At 40.6% G+C, this 25,123-nt stretch overlaps 1 protein-coding gene across 1 annotated transcript in view; it reads left to right on the forward strand.

Annotated features, from left to right (window-relative positions):
* Nucleotides 1-21,565, forward strand: part of LOC129558985 (uncharacterized) — a 32,358-nt gene extending 10,793 nt beyond the window's left edge. Inside the window, exon 3 of the mRNA XM_088839284.1 lies at nt 20,663-21,565. Within this exon, the coding sequence (XP_088695410.1) occupies nt 20,663-20,689 (27 nt within the window). The 3' untranslated portion in view covers nt 20,690-21,565. The remainder of the gene's footprint in view (nt 1-20,662) is intronic.
* The last annotated feature ends 3,558 nt before the right edge of the window (nt 21,566-25,123 follow it).

Raw genomic sequence — 25,123 nt, forward strand, 5'->3', positions numbered from 1 at the left:
CTGCTTTATAATACCCTGTGTAGGTTTGCCGTAGCTTTCCTTCCAAGGAGCAAGTGTCTTTTGATTTCATGGCTGCAGTCACTGTCTGCAGTGATTTTGGAGCCCAAGAAAATGTAAGGTTCTAACTGTTGCTTCTTGACCTGCATGAAGATTTCTCAGGAGACAAGCAAGGTGGTCTGGTATTCCAGTCTCAAAGAATTTTCCACAGTTTATTGTGATCCACACAGTCAAAGGCTTTGGCATAGTCAATGAAGCAGAAGGAGATGTTTTTCTGGGATTCTCTTGCTTTAGCTATAATCCAACGGATGTTGGCAATTTGATCTCTGGTTCCTCTGCCTTTTCTAAATCCAGCTTGAACATCTGGAAGTTCTCAGTTCACGTACTGCTGAAGTCTAGCTTGAAGGATTTTGAGCATAACCTTACTAGCCTGTGAAATGAGTGCAGTTGTGTAGTAGTTTGAATGTTCTTTGGCATTGCCCTTCTTTGGGATTGGAATGAAAACTGGCTTTTTCCAGGCCTGTGGCCACTGCTGAATTTTCCAAATTTGCTGACATATTGAGTGCAGCACTTTAACAGCATCACGTTTTAGAATTTGAAATGGCTCGGCTGGAATTCCATCACCTCCAGTAGCATAGTTTTTCGAAAAAATTAGTTATGGAATGCATATGTGAAACCCTTCTTGGTTTTTTCAGCCAAACTCCCACTCTGCCTTCTTTCACTGCCTTCTGCTGCTGCTGCTGCTAAGTCACTTCAGTCGTGTCCGACTCTGTGTGACCCCATAGACGGCAGCCCACCAGGCTCCCCCGTCCCTGGGATTCTTCAGGCAAGAACACTGGAGTGGGTTGCCATTTCCTTCTCCAATGTGTGCAAGTGAAAGCTGAAAGTGAAGTCGCTTAGTCATGTCTGACTCGTAGCGACCCCACGGACTGCAGCCTACCAGGCTCCTCCGTCCATGGGATTTTCTAGGCTGCACACATAAATAAAATGCCAAAATATTTTGCAGCAACTCTGCCAGGTTAGGTACACAGAGCCTTCTTGAATATCTCCCTCTATCTTGTGGCACTTTAAAATAGACTTGAAAAAAATTTTAAGAAGAATATTTTGATAGCTTCCCAGGGAGTAGAATGGATTATCATTATGGTATAAAGGGGCATCATTCATTTTTAATTCTTGACTCTACAGGTGTTCCCTGCCCAGGCTGTGGTTGACACTTAAAGGGCCTAATTATGATTCATATATGTACCACGTTCCCTAGGAACTGATCTGTCTAATTTCACACAATCCCTTTATTCATAGGACAAAAATAAATCTCATTGTCAGTGGCTAAGTATAGTGATTCCTTTTTGCTTTGGTTTGTTTTTGATTAATTTTTATTATAGCCTCTTTAAAATGTTGCATTAGTTTCTACTGTACAACAAGTGAACCCGCCACATGTATGCATATATCTCCCCTCTTTTGGATTTTCTTCCCATTTCGGTCACCCCAGAGCACTGAATAGCAGTCCCTGAGCCATAGAGTAGGTTCTCATTTTGTACAGGGTAGTGTTTGTTTATCAACCCCAATCTCCCCACTTGAATAAGCACAGTGATTCTTGATCCTGACTGCACAATGAAATTATCTGGGAAGCTTCAAATTCCGCTCAACTTTGCTTCAGACCAAATAATCAAGACTCTCTGGGAGTGGGGTGTGAGGATACGTGTTCACTTATTGCCCTAAGTAGTTTTGTGTGTAGTCAGGGCAGCCATTGGTAGAATGTAAACACCTTGCAAATAAAAATAAAGCATCCTTGTTTTATATGTTTAATGTGCTTTTTAGTATGAGCTCATCTACCTATTAGGTGCAGTTCTGGTTTTTGTTTTATTTTACTGCTTTTGAATAAAGAAAACTGTTCGTTTGTTTTGACATGCTAAGTTTTTCATACCAGATTATGTTCTCTTTCCCCAGCTTTCTGGCTAAGATAGCACGGCTGGCTCACAATGAAAACCCACGGCCTACTCTCATTTTAGTGGGTTTGTTACTAAAATCAAAGCCATCGATCACTGCAGAAAAACAAGACTTGTGGGAAATTGAATCGTATATGTCTTAAATTCCTACAAGTAATACCCTTAGCTATTAAACCATTATCCAATTTAGTAGTTAAAAAGCAGATATATGTTATAATTAATTCTCTCTGTAAAGTCCAAGGTTTAGAAACAAAATAATTACAAAGACAACCAGGATCATCAGTTTTATGTAGAGTCAGCGCTAATGAAGAACCAAATATTTGATTCTAAAAAGAGTGTTGAAATGCTACCAGCAATATCACGTAAGTAGTTAATACTTTGAGTATGCTTGTGAAATGAAAATAAATCTGACCCCAAAGAGAACATGTAATAGATTTGATATATAATATTATGATGTAAGCTATAAAAACTTCCCCCATACACAATTTAGTATGGTGGAGGAAGGTAGATGGGGGGATATAAGAAGGAAATCAATTAATAGGAAATGGATTTACTGGGAAAGTTGAAGAGGCTAACAGTATTTGACTGGACAGTAGAGTTTACAAGGTCAACCAAGTCACAAAGTCTAAGTGAATACTGCTGTTCTCCACTGCCTTTTTTGGAAAGTTACTAGCAGGATGAGAAGTTGATATGGCAGAGACAGGGGCTGCAGTAGCCATTGAATCACTAGAAATTTCTGGAAATCAATGTCTCCAATACTGCTCTATAGACTTTGATTTTTTAAAAAACAAGAAATTATTTTAGGGAATTCCTCACCAGATAGAGTAATTTAATTTCTTAATTAAAAAGTGGATATCCCATGTATTTTTTTAAGTGAAAAATATACAAAGAGTTATTAGTACATGTAGATGAAGTTAGTAGGCCTAAAAGACTCTTCAAAAACACTTAAGTGTGTGATCTCAATTTTGTTGAATAAGAAAAAAAATTATATCGTACTTTTCTGGACTTTCCAAAATAAGTATGTAATACATTTATTGTTAGAAAAATGTTCAGTGTTATTTTTAAAAGGCATAATCTGTGCCCTTTGTCATAGCATTCTGGTTCTTTTCAGTTACTTGAAAACTGAAAATGAAACACATTGGCTATACAAATAGCTTTCTTTCCCATCGTATTTGTATTTTATTTTCATTTTGCAGCTGTAGATTTGCATCTCTGTTTAAGTTCTTAGTGGGATAGAATTGGAGATTTGGTTTCAATAAGAAAAGCCTCGGATGTGTGAAAAATGACACAGACTTTTCAGTCATATTTAGAAGCAAAAGAAAACTTCATAACATGGAAAAGTTTTGTTTTTTAGCATAAACAGAAAAAAAAAATTTTTTTCAAAGGAGCACACAGGAAGTCAGAACACCTGACTCTCAGTATCCTGCATATGTTGCTAACGAATTACCTGACACCCACATCTCTTCTCCCCTCGAGGTCTCAGTTTTTCCAAAACAGAGTGAGGGGCTGGCCTTGAGACTGAAAACTTCATTCAAGAATAACATGAGATTGTTTGGTGAAAGAAGCACAAGCATTTACACGAAGAGCTGCTTTGAGCTTAGACCCCTGTGTCTCTGAAATACTGATGGCTACAACAAGCAACTCTAAATGCCGGCGTTTTCTTGATACTTGAGAAGCCAGGTACTAAACTCTGGCCCTTGTGGGAGGAGGCTGCAGTGCTGGGAGGATGCTCTGGTGGGACTATCCTCCTGAGATAAAGGCAGGAACCTCCAGAAAGGACACCCGAAGCAGGTCTGGGGGGATTGGTCAGTGGCAGCCGTGCCTGAATGCCTGAGGCAGGCCTGGGGGGATTGGTCCGTGGCAGCCGTGTTGGTCCCACCAGCAGAGCGGTCAGAGGGAGGTGGTCAGCGGTGGGGGGATAAGGGGTGGCGGTGACACTGTGTTGGGGTACAGGGAGTAGACTCTGTGAATCGTAATAGCAAACATTCACGTTTATGTTTCCTGTCTATGTTGTATCCGGTGTCTCATCCCCATGTCTTAGCTTTGCTGAGTTTTAGTGAATGAAGGGAAAGGCATGGGCCACTGATCAGGTCGGAGCGGGCAGAGACGTGTGTAAACGGCTACAGCAAAGGGGAGGCGGCGCTGGTGTGGCCTGCAGGGCCACCGGGGTCGCAGTGCAGACGAGCGGCAAGGGGACCCCCAGCAGTGGTCTGCGGGCCACGGAGTGGTCCTCGAATCGCCCGAGAAGGGGAACACGGCCAAAGGCAGCCCTTCCTGTCGATCCACGCAAGTGGAGGACTGGACTATCGTTTGACTACTTAAGAGAAGGCGTCGGAAGGTGGGATTATTGATCACTATGGAATTTGGGCTACAAGAGATAGCCTATTTGTGGAATGCTTTGTCTGTGTCAGGCACTGTGCTGTGTCCCTCACTCACTGCATTTTGCTGTCCTTCCAGAAAAGAAAATTAGAAAAATATATTCTCTCAAAGGATAGTTCTCATCCTTTCTTACCATGGCTGCTCCATGAGTCACCAATCCATACAAAGCACAAAGTGAAGTCGCTCAGTCGTGTCTGACTCTTTGCGACCCCATGAACTCTAGCCCACCAGGCTCCTCCATTCATGGAATTTTCCAGGCAAGGTTACTGGAGTGGGTTGCCATTTCCTTCTCCTGGGGATGTTCCCAACCCAGGGATTGAACCCAGGTCTCCTGCATTGCAGACAGATGCTTTACTATCTGAGCTACCTAATAGAATATGGATCAATCCATGGTATATATTAAGAAGTATGTGACTCTTATTTTTTCAGTTTTTAAAAATTCCATTATGGTTGGCAGAACAATGGCTTTCAAAGATGTTTACATGCTAATCCCTGGAGCTATGAGTATGTTACATTATGTGGCAAAAGGGATGTTGCAGATGTGATTAAGGTTAATGACTTAGGGAGATTTTCCTGGATTGTCAGGGTGCGCCCAACCTAATCATGTGAGTCCTTCAAAGTGGAAGGCAGGAAGGTTGGTCAGAAAGATTCAATGAGGGAAGAAGACACAGGAGAGACGAGACAGGGGAATGACTCAACTGTTCCTTCGGACTTGAAGCCACAGAATGCAGGTGGGTCTGGAGGCTGAGAATGACTCCTGGCCGTCAGCCAGCAAGGAAGCTGGCTCTAGGGTGCTCATTCCTACAACCCCAAGAGACTGCAGTCTGCCAGCAACATCAATACTCAAGAATACGAAGGCTTCCTGAGAGCCTCCAGAAAGGAACACAGCGCTCCAGCACCTTGGGTTTCGGCCTGGTGAGACTCGCTTTGGACTTCTGACCTACAGATGAAACATTTGTGTCTTCCAAGGTGCTGAGTTTGCAGCAATTTTTTACATCAGCAATAGAAAAGTAGTACACCCACTAGATGTTTTTTACACAACTAAAAGAATTAATTGAAGTATAATTAATTTACAATGTGTTAATTGCTCTTGTACAGCAAAGCGATTCAGTTATATATAATGTTTTTTTTATTACTAGTATTCTTTTCTGTTACGGTCTGTCATAGGATATTGAATACAGTCCCCTGTGCTGTAGAGTAGGACCTTGTTGCTTATGCATTCTATGTATAAAAGCTTACATCTGCTAACCCCACCTCCATCCCTCCCCCAGGCCCCTCCTGGTTGGCAACCACCAGTCTGTTTTCTATGTCCATGATTCTCTTTCTGCTTCATAGATAGGTTCATTCATGTCATATTTTAAATTCCACATATATCCATTTTTCTCTTTCTCTTTCTCACTTACTTCATACAATAATCTCTAGTTGCATCCATGTTGCTGAAACTGGCATTATTTCATTCTTTCTTGTGGCTGCCTAGCACCCCGTTGTATGGATGAATCACATCTTTCTCTGGTCGTCTGTTGATGGGCAATTAGCTGTTTCCGCGTCTTGGCTTTTGTGAATAGCGCTGTTACTGATTTGCATCGTTTGTCTTCTGCACTAGCAGTGCAAGTTGAATATTAACTGATGTTATGTAATCGTGCCGAAATGGATCATGAATTTCACATCACCTGTGTATTTCCTCATAGGCCCAGTATGACCATCTTAGATCAAGTCCTTATTTGTTTTCAAATTTTCAGCTTGTGAAATGTATCACAGCTTACCAAAGTGTGTATAAAATGGACCTATACAGTTAAATATTGACAAAATAAACATCTCTATTTTGAAAGAAAATCAAAATGGAGTTGGTATTGCTAAGAGAGTCCTCTAAAATGGAGCTGGGAGGCCTCTAAGGAAGTGAGATTTATGTGTGTCTCAGCCTGGATGGAACTTTACCTTCTGCCTGAGTCATCAGAACACCTCCAGAAACTCACAATACTTGTTGAACTCTTACCCTAAAATAACTGATGACCATTGATCTACTTATCAGACTTCTCTGCTAAAACAACCTGTGATTTTTTTAAGCTGTTTTAAATACTTTCTGACTCAAGTCAGAGTCTATTAACAGTTCTTGCCAGGCAACATTCAACAACCTCACAGCTTTCTGTCTTTATAAGCCCTTGACTCTTTTTCTTCCTGGGAAGATTCTTTCTGGGTTGCCCAAATCTGTCTCCTGAATTGCAATTCTTAAGACCCCAATTAAACCCTTTTCTTATGTGCAAACTTCTGCTTTATTTTTTGTTTAATACCACACATGCCCAATTTAAGAAGTGGGATTTTGCAAAATTCTCAGAAAGCCCCTGTGTGGTCCTCAGTCTCACCTGGCTGCCTTCCCCAGGGGTGAATAATACCCTGAATTTTATGCTATTCCCTTACCATTCCTTGTAGGTTTTCCACATTTGTATGTATTCCTCAATGAAAGTATAGTTGTTCATATGTCTTTGAAATTTATAAAACTAAAACATGCTAGTAAAATAATTCACAAGACAATTTATATATGTATACACACATAAATGTATAAATCTGTAACTGTATAATTAACAAAGTAATATATACAATTCTTATGAGAATTTTTATATGCATACACACATAAATATATAAATACATGTAAGTGCGCATGATATAATTAGCAAGATTATATATAAAATTCTCTTGTGATGTCTTTTTTTCCAGTCAACATTATGATCTGGTGGTTCTAACTTGGTGATGGAACTGTGTGTGTGTGTGTGTGTGTGTGTGTGCACGCGCGTGTGCACGTGCATGCGTGCTCAGTCACTTCACTTGCGTCCCACTCTATGCGACCCTATGGACTGTAGCCCCCCAGGCTCCTCTGTTCATGGGATTCTCCAGGTAAGAATACTGGAGTGGGTTGCCAAGCCCTCCTCCAGGGGATCTTCCCGACCCTGAGATTGAGCCTGCAGCTCCTGCGGCTCCTGCATTGGCAGGATCTGAGCCACTGATGGAACTATAGTTCACTCATTTGCTTTGCTTTGGGTTAATATGTTACAATGCATTGATTCAACTCTTAAGGAATGAATGATTGCCAAGATTTTACTGATACGAATAATATGGCAGCACACATTCACATCCAGGTTTTCTAACGCATATGTGAAGAGTTTCTTTAGGGACTACATCAAGAAGCAGAATAGCTGTTCCTGTGCTGCTGTACCAGGCAGTGCCAAATTTTTTCCAAAGTGGTTGCACTAATTCATTCTTATTACTTTTCTAAGACTCTTAAGGGGCTTCCCTGGTGGCTCGGGAGGTAAAGAATTTGCCTTAGTGTGGAAGTCCTGGGTTCAATCCCTGGGTTGGGAAGATTCCCTGGAGAAGGGAATGGCTACCCACTCCAGTGTTCTTGGGGTTTCCCTGGTGGCTCAGATGGTAAAGAATCTGCCTGCAAAGTGGGAGATCTAGGCTTGATCCCTGGGTTGGAAAGATCCCCGAGAGAAGAGAATGGCTACCCACTCCAAAATTCTTGCCTGGAAAATTCCATGGATGGAGGAGCCTGGCAGGCTACAGTCCATGGGGTCGCAAAGAGTTGGACACGACTGAATGACTAACACTTTCACATTCTTTAAAGACATTTAACTGATATTCCTGCCTTCAGTTTTGCTCTCAATCCATCTACCATCAGTCAGGTTTACCTGAAATACTACTTTCAGCTTATGGTCCTCACACCAAGATGCTGATTTCACCATAGAACTTCATGTTTAACCAACAAATCCAAACTCTTTTGACATCTTTACAAGGTCCTTTGACTTAGTGAAAATTCTTTGTGCTGAATAGGCTGATCTTTGTAGTTTTTTCCCCTTAGTGCGTGTTCTTTTTCACTTTTGCCACTAAAACTCCCTGCCCAGAATCCATCCCTTTCCTCTCTGCCTCCTAAATACTGCCCGTTCTTCAAAACCCATTGATACAATTTGACGATCCATTGACTTTATTCAATGTTGCATGAGTTGGGCAGCCTCCCATCTACTAATAAATCAAAGGCACTTGGAGGAGTTACACAAAATGGAAGGTTTTTATGGAAGGGTGGTGGGGCAGTGATGTCATTAGCAAAAGAAAAGAATGAATTTTTTCCAGCCAGGTCACCTTCTCTGGATGGAAAGTCCAGTTCTGTCATGCAGATTACCTCTTCTGCCTCTGAGGGGTTCAGTTCAGTCGCTCAGTCGTGTCCGACTCTTTGCGACCCCATGAATCACAGCATGCCAGGCCTCCCTGTCCATCACCAACTCCCGGAGTTCACTCAAACTCACCTCCATCCAGCTGGTGATGCCATCCAGCCATCTCATTCTGTCATTCCCTTCTCCTCCTGCCCCCAATCCCTCCCAGCATCAGAGTCTTTTCCAGTGAGTCAACTCTTCACATGAGGTGGCCAAAGTATTGGAGTTTCAGCTTTGGCATCAGTCCTTCCAATGAACACCCAGGACTGAACTCCTTTAGGATGGACTGGTTGGATCTCCTTGCAGTCCAAGGGACTCTCAAGAGTCTTCTCCAGCACCACAGTTCAAAAGCATCAATTCTTTGGCGATCAGCCTTCTTCACAGTCCAACTCTCACATCCATACATGACCACTGGAAAAACCATAGCCTTGACTAGACAGACCTTTGTTGGCAAAGTAATGTCTCTGCTTTTTAATATACTATCTATATTGGTCATAACTTTCCTTCCAAGGAGTAAGCGTCTTTTAATTTCGTGACTGCAATCAGCATCTGCAGTGATTGGGGTAGAGGCTGACATAATTATCTCACTGATGCTGACCAGAAAATTCTAGACTGCTGGTTTAAGAGTATAGTTCAGGGAAGGTTGAAACTGCCATTAGGTCAGATATTCAATCTGGATTGGATATCATGGGTTTTTGGCACAAGTGATTTTAGGCTTGTGGTTTTTTCTTTAATGACTGCTTTTCTGTGATATGTTCCCTGAAAATTTCCATCTGTATTCCCTGAAGTGTGGCATTGGTAATTTGTATAATATAATATGCCAAGTTTAACACAATTTGGGGGATCATATTATACGAATTCATGACATATACAAAGAGAAAAATCAAGAACCTAAACAAATTAAGGATCTTGTTTTCAGAACAATATGCCCATCAGTTATGCATCATTCTTAAAGCAGAAGCTAGGTGGTCATTTGTCATGGAGTCTTAAAGAAGGAACCCAGGGTTATGTGGTAAGTTGGACCTGATCATCACCACTGTTCCCTTCACTGTGTGAGTCTATAGCTCTTTGACTGGCTCTGAGAGACCTGGCAGGGAGCCCTCTGCATTCTGATCTCAACCCTCCTTTCCTTCTTCGTCTGTCAGCAGGCCCTGACAGGACCGTGTGCTCCCATCCCAATTGGTCTTCTTCCTGTTGTTAGGGGAAGCACACTGACTGAAACGCCTGCCCTGGCCAGGCGCCATCGTAACCATGTGCATGAGTTGTTTACACAGGAGGTCCTGGAGAGGAACACGGAACTAATAAGCCACCCCCAACCAGAAGCGTTCAGGAAAGGTCAAAAGGAGACACCACGTGTCCGACCACCTCCCAGAATCCTTCTCTCTGGCGTCCATCTTGGCTAAATGAGGCGGGCACCACCAGGAAGGACCCTGAGTCAGGACGATTGGCCAAAGACCACCCAGAAACTAATCCCGTCACCGTAAAATCCGAGACTGCGAGCCACGTGGCAGAGCTGTTCTCCTGGGTTCCCTCAGCCTTCGGCTCTTCACCCGGGCGTCCTTTCCCAATAAGATCTCTTGCTTTGTCAGTGCATGTGTCTGCTCGGACAATTCATTTCCGAGTGTTAGACAAGAGCCCAGTTTCAGGGCTCCTCCTGAAACACTATTGAAGAAGGAATTCATAGGGCCTGGGCTCCATCTTAGGCCTGTTCATGCTGATCATGCTCAGCCACCTTTCCAATGGACTCTGAACTCTGTGCTTAGTGCCTATGGAAACTACAACAGAAGGATAAGACCCCCTCCAGATGGGAACCTTGAAGATCGTATCTAGGTTACTCATCGCCTAAGAGAAAACATACACTAATCACCCTTCCTCCAGACAGGCCGTAAATTTTTCTGTATCTATCAGAGTGTAACCTCGGGCTTCTTGATTATGGCTAACTGTTTGACTGTTTGAGCACATGAGCACATAGCACGTGAATGATGGGGTTACTGGGGTTGTATCTTCCTTGGTTTATGTAAGTCTCAAGGAATTTGGAGTGGTGGGTTCAGACACGAAACATGGGGTATAAAAGATTTTCACAAATGTTGGTTGGGGTCCTTGGCTAAGAGGAGACTCTGCCTTGGGCCCGCGGGTGTAATAAGCTGCACTTCACTATCTGCATTGTCCTTCTGAGTGAGTTTGTTTCCCAGACGCGTGGCTGCAACACTATCTTTTAAGCTCTTTCTTCTGGTTTGTGTCTAAGGCTCTGCTCGGGTGTCTCCCTCTACAAAAAGGATCTCAACATTCCACCCTGCCCAGCTAAGCGCTCTCCACCATGTAAGAACTGTCTAGGAAGCCTCTCCAGGCCATGATCCTCTTCTCTCAAAGAATTTTTGGTGCTCAGCATATATTGCCTTGCATAGTTAGCTGTCTTTTTAGGTATAAATGTCAAAATCAAAAACCATGACTTAAACTCAGCTGAACACAGAGTCTTGAACAGTGGTATTATTCAAAGAGACTAACTCTTGATTGACAGATGATGGATACTGTGGAAATGACTCTGATTCTGATTTCTATTTCGGTTTTATAGATGGCAGATACATTTTATATTCAAAGAAGATTATATTTCCTGCATTGGATTTACTCACATCAGCAAGATTTATGCTTGAATTCTTAGCTGGAATATTATTTTGTGATGGTTATTTTTGTTCTGTTTTTTTACTGTACCAATCTGCTAGTATTAAATACATAGTGAAAATCAGGATATAGGGCACATACAATCCATGGATGTTGCCAGACTTCTATTATATCCACAGTAGGAATACTTGGCATCTGTGCTGTTTTGATTTTTCCCTATTGCTAACCTAATCATTAAGTTTTTTTGAATATTTCCTACTGTGATTTCCTTGGTGTTAGACTAGCTTCTGATACAAGATGGTTTCACCTAGGATTGCTGAAAACTTGTATCTTAGTTTTCAAATCTTGGCATTTTTTGACGCATACATTTTCTTTTAAGCCTAGCCTCATTTAAATGCTAGTGTCTGCTTTCATGCAGCCAGTTTCTTGTTCTCCTCTGTGTATCCTCAGAACTGATCTGAGTGTGGAGATTCCATTCACTTCAAAGGAAACTTCACGCTTGGATCCTCTCCACAGGGGTGCTCAGGCTAAGACAAGAAACAATCCCCATAGCTTCCCCCCCATCCTGCATTTGGGAGGAAAACAAAATAAAAAGAAAGATTATCCATCGCATTTAACATTCTAAGTCATTGAATCAGTACGATATACTGGAGCATTCACACACTCTTGCTAGTTCACAGTCTTAAAGACATTAACACTGGGACATTAACAGTGTTTCGATAAGGTAGAATATTCTAGTGTACCTATTACTTTCAAACAAACCGAATACTCTGTTATTACTCTCATGTGCCTATGTTGGGAATGGTTTCATGCTGTGGGAGATAATTGACTGTGTGATAGATAGACATACTTCACATGCAAAAAATATTTTAAAAGGAGGACAAAGTACGTGATCTTAATGTGGTCACAGATAGTTGTTAGCTGTTAAATGTCCAGTAAGTGTTTTTATCAGAGGTTTGTAAATTGCTATTAATCCGTTATTTAGCTTGACAACTTAAATCTTAAAATTCTCCTCTACTGTTTTTATTGGGAGCGTTAGAACATGCATGATTTAGAGCTCATCAGTTTAGAGATAGGAAATGACTACTTAAACTGCAGGTACTTTTTATTCTCAAAGATACAGTGGTAAAGAAATTTCAACCAAGTGTCTGCAGGGGTAATCCATTCATTCTTTATCCAACAAATATTTATGGAGTACCTACTGTGTGGTACTGTCCTACTAATTGGGAAATTCTAGTTGAACTAAAGAAGCAAAAGATTTGTTCTAACAGAGCAATAACTATCAAAAATGTAGTCCCTGGAACCCTGGGGGTCTTGTGCCCCTTTCAGGGAGGGTCTATGAAGTCAACATTTGAAAGATTTGCATAACTCAGTGAGACAATATTTTTCAGATGACTACCTGTGATGTTACTGAAGGATCTGGGGTTAAAAGATGCATTTAGCATGAAGACAGACTAGCTGATTTTAGTGTAAAGAATTGCTGTGTGGAGTGTTTTATAAATGTCTCAGACCTGAAGAGTGTGCTTTAAATTCAGTTTTGTTTTTTTTTCTGCTTTCTCCTTTTTTCTCCTTTGTATCTAAATGTTCTATCAACTGTTAAAAGAGGGATGTTGAAATCTCTATCTCGTGGCTTTATCTGTTTCTCCTACAACATTTCTTTTTTTTCTTTTCTTTTCTTCCTGAAAACTCCACATCCTTCCCAAATCTGTGAACCAATGAATTGTCTTATTGTTATTCTAGTTTCAGTTGCATTTCTACCACTTACAGTAAATTTGACTTAAGTCCTGGACAGAAGCAGAGCTTCATCAGTCATTTCCTGGTAACATTATTGTGGTGATCCAAGGACGAAAGAGCAGATAAAGCCAAGGAGGGTCTGGGAACGCAGGAACAGAAAAACCAGACCCTGATCATCCTTCCCTGTCCCATGTTGTAACTATTAATGGAACAGTATAACCTGTCTCCCCTCCTACCCCGTAGGGAGAAGGTGTTTGCCCTACTCTCCCCAGCCCAGTATACAACATCATCCAATCAGCAAATTACCCGCAAGACCCCTATCCCATTCCTTGTACCCTGGGTATAAAAGTGGACTAAGGACCCCGTTCAACGTCGGTTCTCCCTTGAACTGGCTTGCTGTTCTAACAGCGTCTCCCACTCTAATAAACTTTATTTTCCCTGTCATTCTGTCTCATGTCTGGAAATTCTTTTCCAACCCATGACCAGACCACGACAATTATTTCTCAGACTAATGTCTACAAAAAAAAAAGATGCAAAAGTATTTCTCAAACTAATGTCTACAAGAAAAAGAAATTCAAAAAGGCAAAATGGTTGTCTGAGGAGTCCTTACAAATAGCTGTGAAAAGAAGAGAAGTGAAAGGCGAAGGAGAAAATGAAAGATATACCCATTTGAATGAAGAGTTCCAAAGAATAGCAAGGAGAGATAAGAAAGACTTCCTCAGTGATCAATGCAAAGAAATAGAGGAAAACAATAGAATGGGAAAGACTAGAGATTTCTTCAAGAAAATTAGAGATACCAAGTGAAAATTTCATGCAAAGATGGGCTCAATAAAGGACAGAAATGGCTGGAATCAAGATTGCTAGCAGAAATATCAATAACCTCAGATATGCAGATGACACCACCCTTATGGCAGAAAGTGAAGAAGAACTAAAGAGCTTCTTGATGAAAGTGAAAGAGGAGAGTGAAAAAGTTGGCTTAAAGCTCAACATTCAGAAAACTAAGATGATGATATCCGGTCCCATCACTTCATGGCAAATAGATGGGGAAACAGTGGATGACTTTATTTTTGGAGGCTCCAAAATCACTGCAGATGCTGACTGCAGCCATGAAATTAAAAGATGCTTACTTCTTGGAAGAAAAGTTATGACCAACCTAGACAGCATATTAAAAAGCAGAGACATTACTTTGCCATCAAAAGTCCGTCTAGTCAAGGCTATGTTTTTTCCAGTGATCATGTATGGATATGAGAGTTGGACTATAAAGAAAGCTGAGCACTGAAGAGTTGATACTTTTGAACTACGGTGTTGGAGAAGACTCTTGAGAGTCCCTTGGACTGCAAGGAGATTCAACCAGTCCATCCTAAAGGAGATCAGTCCTGAAGATTCATTGGAAGGACTGATGCTGAAGCTGAAACTCCAGTACTTTGGCCACCTGATGCGAACTGACTCATTTGAAAAGACCCTGATGCTGGGAAAGGTTGAAGGCAGGAGGAGAAGGGGACAACAGAGGATGAGATGGTTGGATGGCATCACTGACTCAATGGACATGAACCTGAGTAAACTCTTGGAGTTGGTGATGGACAGGAAGGCTTGGCGTGCTGCAGTCCATGGGGTCTCAAAGAGCCGGACACAACTGAGCAACTGAACTGAACTGAATGTCTACAGACACATTTTTAGAATGTCCAGAAAACTATAGAAATATCAAAATGCTCATTTTTATTTCAATTCTAACTTAAAACAATTAATATAAGAATGATCAGGTATAATTGAGGACTAACATTAATTTCTTTGCTTTTGTTTGTTGCAAGTCATTTTTGTAAACCAAGGAGAAATATTTATGGTTTAATTAGATATCCAGCTCTGGAACTGGACTGCCTGGGCTTGAATCCAAACAGTATCTTTTTTATAATTTACTCTACCCTTTTATTGTTAGTATCCTTGTCTGTAAAATGCAGAGAATGATAGTACTAGTCGGATGAGATTGGTGTGAATTTTAATGGAGCCGATACGTGTAGCGATCTTGAAATATTGTCTGCCACTTAGTAAATGGGCTTCTGTAGTGGCTCAGATGGTAAACAATCTGCCTGCAATGTGGGAGACCCAGGTTTGATCCCTGGGCTGTGAAGGTACCCTGGAGAAGGAAATGGCTACCCACTCCAGTATTCTTGCTTAGAGAATTCCATGGACCTGGGAGCCTTGTGGGCTACAGTCTGTGGGATTGCAGGGTCGGACACGACTGAGAGACGAACAACACACAGAGTCAATGCTCCATAAAGTTCTGTTATTAGACATTTTTGACTCAAGAGAAGAACGTGTAACATCAGATATGCTATGAGTTTTGCCATAGTTTGAATAGAGAAAAAGGGTAAAAAAAAATGACTTATTTTATACATATTCATTTAATGGAATATTATATGGTAGTTAAAATGGATAAAGCGAAGTATCACAGAGTAATATCATATGGATGGATACTGCAATCTAATAATAAAGGAAATATTAAAATATTATATTTCTCGAAATATTAAAATATCATATTTCTCCTTCTATGAAGTTATAAACTATAAAATTAAAATAAGTACGTTTTAGAAATACATAGACCTTTTAAAAGCATACATAGAACTGTGTATTGAAATAAAATTATGTTTTGAAAAGCAAAAAGGATGACAAGTGTAGCATTTAGGAAGGTTGCCATGGATAGGAGGAGCCTAGGGGATAGAATGAGAGGACTGTATTGTTAGAGAAAATTATTGTCAAGATCTTAAGGTTTATGTTGAGTTGTGCATTTATTGTGTCTTATAACATGTAAAGGCTTCCTTGGTGGCTCAGTTGGTAAAGAATCTATGTGCAGTGTGGGAGACCTGAGTTCGATCCCTGGGTTGGGAAGATCCCCTGGAGATCTTCCTGCGGATCTCCTGGAGATCTTGCCTGCATGGCAACCCACTCCAGTATTCTTGCCTGGAGAATTCCATGGACAGAGGAACCTGATGGGCTATTGAGCAACTAAGCAAACATATAAAACTGTACAAATTAACTAGACAGCTAAATGAAAGGGGAGCATGAAGAGATCGATGGTGAGAATGTGTCCTGAGCTAGAGATGATAATTCATCTAATTTTGTGTATCTGAGTTCCAGTGAAAAAGAGAGAGAGAAATGTGTTACACATGGCACATGTTAGTACATACATGCTGAAGAACAGTGCTACCAGATCAATATTGTATTCTTGTTAGATGTGGTGATTTTGTTTCAGCAAAAATCATCTGTCACATTAAGTCAGTATTAAGAATTTAATGAAAATTCCCTGGCAGTCCAGTGGTTAGCACTCTGACCTTCCACCTCAGGGGATACAGGCCCGATCCTGGGTCAGGAAATCCCACAAGTCGTGTGACTTGCCCCCCACCAAAAAAAAAAAAAATAGAGGTTTTTTTGGTTACATTTACTTATACCTTTAAATTTTAATATAATTGTTGCCCAAGTGGTTGTGCAATGGGATTTCCACCTAGTTTTTAGTTTACATTATGATGGAAATAACTTAAGGAATCACTGGAGAGTCCTTGCAATTACTTTTGCTTCCAGAGGATTCTATTCTCTGTTCACCTTTAGCAGACACAGCACTGTACTCTCAGTGGTTCCATTCTTAAGTTCCTTATTCCAGGGTTTCTCAAAATAAGATCCAGGGTCACCTGAGGGATGCCACGCAAAGTATAAGACTCCACAGTTGTGAGGTTAAAGCTACAACAAGACAGTTATTTGATTAAGAGAAGTCAGTACTTTCATATAATTCCGGCCATTCTGTTAGACGTGAAAGAGATTTGCCAAAATGTAAATAATGACCTTTTTCTCACTGCATTTCTTTCACTGTGGAAATACAGGATATATTTTCATAAATACATTATTAGTGTTACCCTGTAATGGGTTTACTATGGTTATTTTTGAGATGAATAAACAAATAAATTTTTTTTAATGTCTGCTTTCCTTTCTAATACAATATAGACCTTGTCAACAGAAACAAAATCTCCTTGGAGTCCTCAATGGTTTTTAAGAGCCCAAACATTTTGAGAATTTCTGCTGTGACCTATCTCCTCTTATTTTTATATTCTAACTAGAAACACACTGAAATGCATAAACTACGACATCCTGTCCTGTCTCATAGTATACTGAGCAGCCGGGAATTTATCCATCCCTGAGAAGGAACAGGGGAAGCACAGAAGGTTGTCAAGGTGACAGGCTCATGAGAACGCTTGGAGGCAGACTCTTGGTTAACAGAAAGCAGGTGGGCAGGTATGCACTATCGGATAGCTAGACAGCTAAAGCCAGTGGAATTTCTGGAAGAATATTCACATGAACGGCATTAAAGAACCCCAAAGGCAGCAGGGGAGAGGGAAACAGAGGATGTGGTCCTGGATGTCTGCTCTTTATTTGGCAACTCATTATGTTTTTCACGGCCTGAGATGGCTTGCTAAGTAACGTGTCTGTCAGTTTGCCTGGAGGACAGAACACTGAGAGCAGGACAGTGATGTTGTTTTAAACTATGTATAAGTGTGTACACACACACACACACACACACACACACACACACTGAAAAATGCCCAGATCTCTGTCAGATATATACAAATCACTTTCACATAAGCTCCTGGAAAAAAACTGCATTTGCTAGATAATCTCTATTTCTATTTGATGGAAAATGCAATGTCTGGTTTTTGTTTTGTTTTTTTTGTTTTGACGTTCATGTCACTGGAGGGAGATGAGCCATATTTTAGGCATTAATAAAGGTTTCTCAGTTTTTGCCTAAACCACACAGGGATAAAAATCTGAATTAAAAAAACTCAAGAAACAGATTTTTAAACAAAAGTGTGCCATTTTTGGAAGGTTTAATAATACCATCTGTGGAAATGTGTATGTTTTAAAATCTAATACTAGCTCAAAATCTTCCATTTCATGAAACTAATTAGCAACAGCATTTCATGCCCTGTTTTTCGGTCCCTCAGCTTTGTTGTTTCCTCAGGGGAAACAAACAAACAAACAGGCATTTTTGGTTTTATTAAGATTCAGAATATTTTTAGACCCATGCACCATTCTTCATGTAATAGACAAATTGCTTCTCAGACATAAAAAAAAAAAAAATACTTCTGCTCTGCAAGTACTTCACCAATAAACTCTGATCACGTTTATCATGTTTTATGTAATTGGCTCACACAAGCATATCGATAGCACCCACATAACTAAATTTATGAGAGGACATCTGAGGCCATGCCATGCACAAAGCGTGCCACTTTTCTCTACCCTTAAGTCGGCTGTCATTCTGTCCGGTTTGGTGTCTTAGGAAGAAATATGCTAATGTCTCTGTTTTTTTCTATTGCTCTTCTGAGGTTTAAAAACACAGGAATTTGTCGTATTTCAGCAGAAGATCCTGCTGACAACAAGAAAGCAGGGAGAATCTTCAAAGATCTCTTTTGAGGATGGAAATTATCCCATCAATTCCTGCAGGCTTATGAATCCTTCCTATTTTCTCTGCAGGCCCTCACCTTTGTCTTCCATCCTCCTCCACCCCACCCTGCATCCTAATAGCTCATCCTGAATTTCCCTGCTTCCAGTAGAAGGAGAACCTGCTGAGATCCAGACTCTATCTATCAGGGCCCAGTTCTCCTTAACGGATGTGCTGAGCCACTGATACTAAGGAGGGAAACATTGATTTTAAAAAGTCAATAAGATGCACATTTTGTGAATTTAAGAACAGTGTTTAGGGCTTCTATAGGATTTCTATATTCCTATTTTGTTTTTGGTATCTGCACTGGTAAGGCCCTGCAGAAAAAGTGGAGCAGATATTGGAAAAGAGGAGGGTGAAATACGTATCTCATATATCTATCATAAACAACTGGAAAACAATTTTTTTTAATGTATAGCAGCTAAGGTAGTTTTCACTGTTCTAGTTTTGCTTTAAAATGCACTCAAAGGAAAACAGAAGCAATTATATGCAAATTAATTTGACAAATGAGATATTTATTTAAAAATATTTGATACAGGATTTCCCTGGTGGCTCAGTGGTAAAGAATCTGCCTGCCAGTGCAGGGCCATTGGTTCGATCCTTGGCCTGGGGAGAGCCCACCTGTTGTGCTGAGTGCCACAGCTACTGAGGCTTGCGTGCCCTGGAGCCTGTGCTCCATAGAAGAGAAGCCACCACGGTGAAGAAGTGATGCTTTTGAACTGTGGTGCTGGAAAAGACTCTTGAGTGTCCCCTGGAGATCCAACCAGTCCATCCTAAAGGAGATCAGTCCTGAATTCCTGGAAGGACTGATGCTGAAGCTGAAACTCCAATATTTTGGCCATCTGATGCGAAGAACTGACTCATTTGAAAAGACCCTGATGCTGGAAAAGATTGACGGCGGGAGGAGAAGGGGACGACAGAGGGTGAGATGATTGGATGGCATCACCGACTCAATGGACAGGAGTTTGAGTGAACTCCAGGAGTTGGTGATGGACAGGGAGGCCTGGCGTGCTGTAGTCCATGGGGTCGCAAAGAGTCAGACACGACTGAGCGACTGAACTGAACGGAGTTGCACTACTGTTTACTGATAAGGTTAAATAACATGACAATTTGGTAACACACTCTGCTAAGTCAGAGACTTGTTAACATAATTTAGTTGTGCATGAATGTGTCTGTGTGTCTCATGAAAATATGTCCTCTGTGTTTATTATTTTCATAAAAACTTTAAATTCCAAGCCGATAACCCTTATGTTGACATCCTAAATGAACCCAAACCATGCTTTTTCTTGTAAATTGTATTGGTTGAAGTCCTGGATTTGCAGTGGGGTTTTTGATATCTTTTGTTTTTAAAGTCCAGTCTTCCCTTTCTTTTAAAATACAGTTGAGAGATAAAGCTTATCTTGTTTTCAATGGAAAGGCTAATTCACTTCTAATGCTAATCAGTGTTATGGAGTGCTTGTAAATGAAAGAGGTTACTGTAGAAGACATGAACACTGGAGTGCGATGCTTACACGTAAATCCTTGCTTCTGTCCTTGCCTGTACTTGCGTGCATGCTCAGTCTTGTCCGACTCCACAACCCCAGGGACTGTAGCCCACCAGGTTCCACTGTCCATGGGATTTTCCTGACAAGAATGCTGGAGTGGGTTACCATTTCCTTCCCCAGGGGATCTTCGGGGCTAGGGATTGAACCCAAACCTTCTGCATTTGATACGTTGGCAGGCAGATTTTCTACCACTGTGCCACCTGGGAAGCCCAAGAAATAGGAAAAAGGCTGCACTGAGATTTGAACCCCAATTGCTGAATTCCGCGTCTAGTGCTAACTGTGATGCCATGGAAACTCTCTTGTTGCCTCTATCCTTACATTCTGTATTTGGACAAGTTGCTAAACCTCTCTCCCTGTTTCTTCATTCGCTCTTAATGGTTTCTGGCACAGCGGGAACTTTTTCTTCTTTTTTGCACCTTCCAAGGTTGCAGCTGGGAAAGAGGTAAGTGAATTTTTGAAATAGGATAATCTAAAATAAACTGGCAAAATCCATCGAACAAGTAATTAAGTTACTTAATGGTCTGTGGCTTTGTTTAATTGGCTAATTTCTGAAAATACTCTACTGTAGGTTACAGGCAATTTTAAGAGGATAATAGGTAATATGGAATGAGTAGTAGGAATGTGAAAAAATTTAAATACGATTAACCAGTTGACATATAAGCCTGATAATTAAAATCAGTCCTTGAATTTAAAGGTGGGATAAAGGTTTTGCACATTATTGTTCCTATTAATTGTGTTTTGCTTTCCCTAAACTTTCAGATGCAGTGCTGTGGACCGTGGACATAGTGGGAATCAGAAGACATGGAAATGATCAGGAAACGATCGCCGCCTTCACACTTTCTACATGATATCACTCATTAGCCAGACAGCAGGAACTGCTGACCTTGTCCAGCCTTCAGTTCCAACCTCACGGCCTGATTTTGGAAACTAGCCTGGCTTCTTGTTTCAGAAATTCAGAGAACCCGTGTGGCAGATTGTAGGACCTGGAACTCATTCGTATAGGCACTGAAAGCACTAAAAAGTTTGAGAGAAGCCGGTTAGAAGAAAACCATCTTGCTAAAGAGCAACCTGGACTGAGGAAGAGATACATGTTCTTTTTCCAGCCGAGACACAGAGCAAATCCTTCTGTAGAGAGAGAAGAGAGCGAAGTCAAGAGAGTGGGTACTGGTGGGGACACGGAAGAGAATCAAAGGCATCTTTCTACTTCACATTTTTCTCTAGGACTAGGAAACACTAAGGTTGTTTTCTAATTCTTTTGCTAACATAAGAATGCAAGCAAGCATATCCCTCTGTCCATATTGTTATGTTTTCCATGTGATTTATTTTACCATCCTAAAAGTTCTTCCTTAGTTAAAAAAAAACTTTTTAATGAAAAAACTCACATTTTGGTTTTCTACTTTATATATTAAAAAATCCATAAATGAAAATGAGCACTAATACAAAAGTTGCAATTTAATCCAATTGCATGGTACTAGCCATGCAGAAACTCATTTTGGAGTCACTTGGCTAAAGGTTTTTTTAAACAGAATGACATCAGCTCTATTTCAAGGTTGTCAAATATGCATCATTTCCCCCTTCCAATAAAATTTTAGAAACATTAAAAGAAAAGATGTACAATAAGCAACCATATATGTACTTTCCAGATTCTGAACTTCAGTTCAGTTCAGTCGCTTAGTCGTGTCTGACTCTTTGCCACCCCATGAATCACAGCACGCCAGGCCTCCCTGTCCATCACCAACTCCCGGAGTTCACTCAAACTCATGTCCATTGAGTCGGTGATGCCATCCAGCCATCTCATTCTCTGTCGTCCCCTTCTCCTCCCGCCCCCAATCCCTCCTAGCATCAGACTCTTTTCCAGTGAGTCAACTCGTCGTATGAGGTGGGCAAAGTATTGGAGTTTCAAGCTTTAGCATCAGTCCTTCCAATGAACACCCAGGATTGAGCTCCTTTAGAATGGACTGGTTGGATCTCCTCACAGTCCAAGGGACTCTCAAGAGTCTTCTCCAGCACCACGGTTCAAAAGCATCAATTCTTCGACGATCAGCTTTCTTCACAGTCCAACTCTCACATCCATACATGACCACAGGAAAAACCATAGCCTTGACTAGACGGACCTTTGTTGGCAAAGTAATGTCTCTGCTTTTTAATATGCTATCTAGGTTGGTCATAACTTTCCTTCCAAGGAGTGTCTTTTAATTTCCTGGCTGCAATCAGCATCTGCAGTGATTTTGGAGTCCAAAAAAAGTCTGACACTGTTTCCACTGTTTCCCCATCTACTTCCCATGAAGTGATGGGCCCAGATGCCATGATCTTTGTTTTCTGAATGTTGAGCTTCAAGCCAACCTTTTCACTCTCCTCTTTCACCCTCATCAAAAGGCCTTTGAGTTCCTCTTCACTTTCTGCCATAAGGGTGGTATCATCTGCGTATCTGAGGTTATTGATATTTCTCCCAGCAATCTTGATTCCAGCTTGTGCTTCTTCCAGCCCAGCGTTCCTCATGATGTACTCTGCATATAAGTTAAATAAACAGGATGACAATATACAACCTTGACGTGGGTAATAGTGGGGACACGGAAGAGAATTAAAGGCATATTTCTACTTTACATTTTTCTCTAGGACTAGGAAACACTAAGGTTGTTTTCTAATTCTTTTGCTAACATAAGAATGCAATGCAAGCAAGCATATCCCTCTGTCCATATTGTTATGTTTTCCATGTGATTTATTTTACCATCCTAAAAGTTCTTCCTCTTTCCTATAGAGGCTTAAAAACAACACAAATTTATTTCTCTTACAGTTCTGGAGGTCAGAGATCTGAAATGAATCTAACAGGATATAATCAAAGTGTCAGTAGAGCTATGTTCCTTCTGAAAACTCAAGAGGACAATCTGTTCTCTTGTCCTTTCCAACCTGTAAAGGATTGCCTCATTCTTTGGCTTATGGGCCCTTCATCCAGTTTCAAGGTACATCCCTCTAACCTTTTCTTTAAAAAAAATTTTTTTTAATTGGAAGATAATTGCTTTACAATATTGAGCTGGTTTCCCCTCTAACCTTTTCTTCCACCCTTTAAGCGTGTGTCTCTATTAATGATTAATCCTCCAGTCTCCCTGTTACAAAGACGCTTATGATCACACTGGACCCACCCAGATGGTCTGAGATAATCTCTCTGTTGTGATATGTGATTAGTTGCTCAGTCATGTCCAATTCTTAATGACCCTATGGACTATAGACCACCAGCTTCCTCTGTTCATGGAATTTTCCAGGGAAGAATACTGGAGTGGGTAGCTGTTCCTTCTCCAGGGGATCTTTCTGATACAGGGATGGAACCCTGTCTTCTGTATTGCAGGCAGATTCTGTACCATCTGAGCCATCAGAGAAGCTCAATCTTCCCATAGTACATCCTTAATTTAATCACACCTGCAAAGCTCCTTTTGATAGGTAAAATACATAGTGCAAATTCTGGGGGGGGGGGTCCGAATGTGGACATCTTTAGGAAGCCAGTATTCAGCTTGCCACAGAATACTGTGTTGTGGTCTCTACTGTGTGGTTTGTCGTTAGTATCCTTAAATACTAGGAGAAAACATATGCTGAGTTTAATTCTTTATCTGTTCGGTCCATCCCATGAAATACGTAATGCTCTCTTATGAATGGTTCTTACCATATGAGACAGCAAAATCATTAATAACCTACCATTCATCCTGACCATGAAAATGTAGCATTATTTTATGCTGAGAGAAAAGAATTCAACACTGCCTAATAAATGGATTCACTCCCTAAGATGCATTTCGATTTTGATACATCTTAAAGTGTGATAAAATGTATCTTAAAATGGATGAAATATTTGACATGCGGTTTTAGTGGACTGTATGGCACAGAGATGGCTCAAGAACTTCCTTTCTTATCTATTAACAGGATGACTATTATACAGTTCCCATTTATGGTAGGAAACTCTGGTTCTGTTAAGAGGTAACATTAAAAGAAGTACCCTAAATGATTTAGTGCTTGCGATGACTAAATGTATACACATTTCTACAGCCAGTTGTCTTTAGCAATTTCCTTTACTCCAATACTATGGACACTAAAATTAAAAATACTAGTTCTGTTAAGGCCACATCTCTTAAAAATGGACTTATTATTTTGTGCCTCCCAGTCATAAAATGACAGCGCAATCATCTATAGCATGCATTAGACACCTAAAAGGGACTGAAGTAATTAAGTTTACATTATTTAACTTGAGCTTCCAGATCTCTGGGTTGACAGTTTGTTTCATAGCCAGGATGGATAGGAATGGAACGGAAACACAATTTTCTTTAAATAAAAAAGCAAATAGGCTGCATCCTGACGTTCCTTATCTGCATTTCACCTTTATCGTCTCAGGAGCAGTTCTTCCAGTACTCAGCACAGCCCTTGTGTTTTCATTATTTTCTGCCAACAATCTCTTTCTCTTCCTGCGAAAAACATCTGAAGTTAATAAAGAGATAAAAACCTATTTTCTTCCAGCTGTGCTTTTTCAGATTTTTCAATATTCAATTAAGGAAAGGCAAAAGTTGCAGACCACTATGGAGGAACACTGCCAGACGACTCTGATGTTTTTCCCCTCATAATGGTATTTTTCAACTTGGGCTGTGAAAAGAAACCTAATAAACAATGATAATGCTTCTGAAGTCCAGAAAACCTTGGAACAAATAGAAGATTCTCATTTCTCAGAGCTCTGCCTTGTGAAGGGCTCCCCTACATTCAAAAATAGGCTTCTGAAGATTCTTCTTGGCATGAAGGCTTAAACCTTATGCTTTCTTGTCTACTGCAGGAAATAGCTTGACTTGAGATGCAGGTCTCAAGCTTGACTTGAGATGCAGGAGTTAGGATCACCTGCAGCTTTGTTACCTAGCTCAACCAAGAGGAAAAGTATTTAAACTCAGAATGTTTAAACTCATGAGAACTACAGCCTTAATCTAGTCCAAATCCTTCTTTTCACAGTTTAAGGACCCATATCTGATCTGATGCTATAGATCAATTTTTCCATTTGGGGGGGTGGTAAATTCTCAGTTATTTACTATTCAGTTTCTTTCAGGCTTTTGGTCTACAGAGGGAAGTTAATTTTCAACTCTAAATTAAGGCTACTGCCTCGAATTCAAGCCTTCGGACATACTGAGATGGGTTTTTTTGTTTGTTTCATTTTTTTGCACTTTCTGGAGGAAAATGTCTGCTGCAGAAATCCTGCTA

This window comes from Moschus berezovskii, chromosome 8 (assembly GCF_049115385.1).
Source record: "Moschus berezovskii isolate FMDL1 chromosome 8, NW_MosBer_1.0, whole genome shotgun sequence".
In the NCBI taxonomy this organism is placed as follows: Eukaryota; Metazoa; Chordata; class Mammalia; order Artiodactyla; family Moschidae; genus Moschus; species Moschus berezovskii.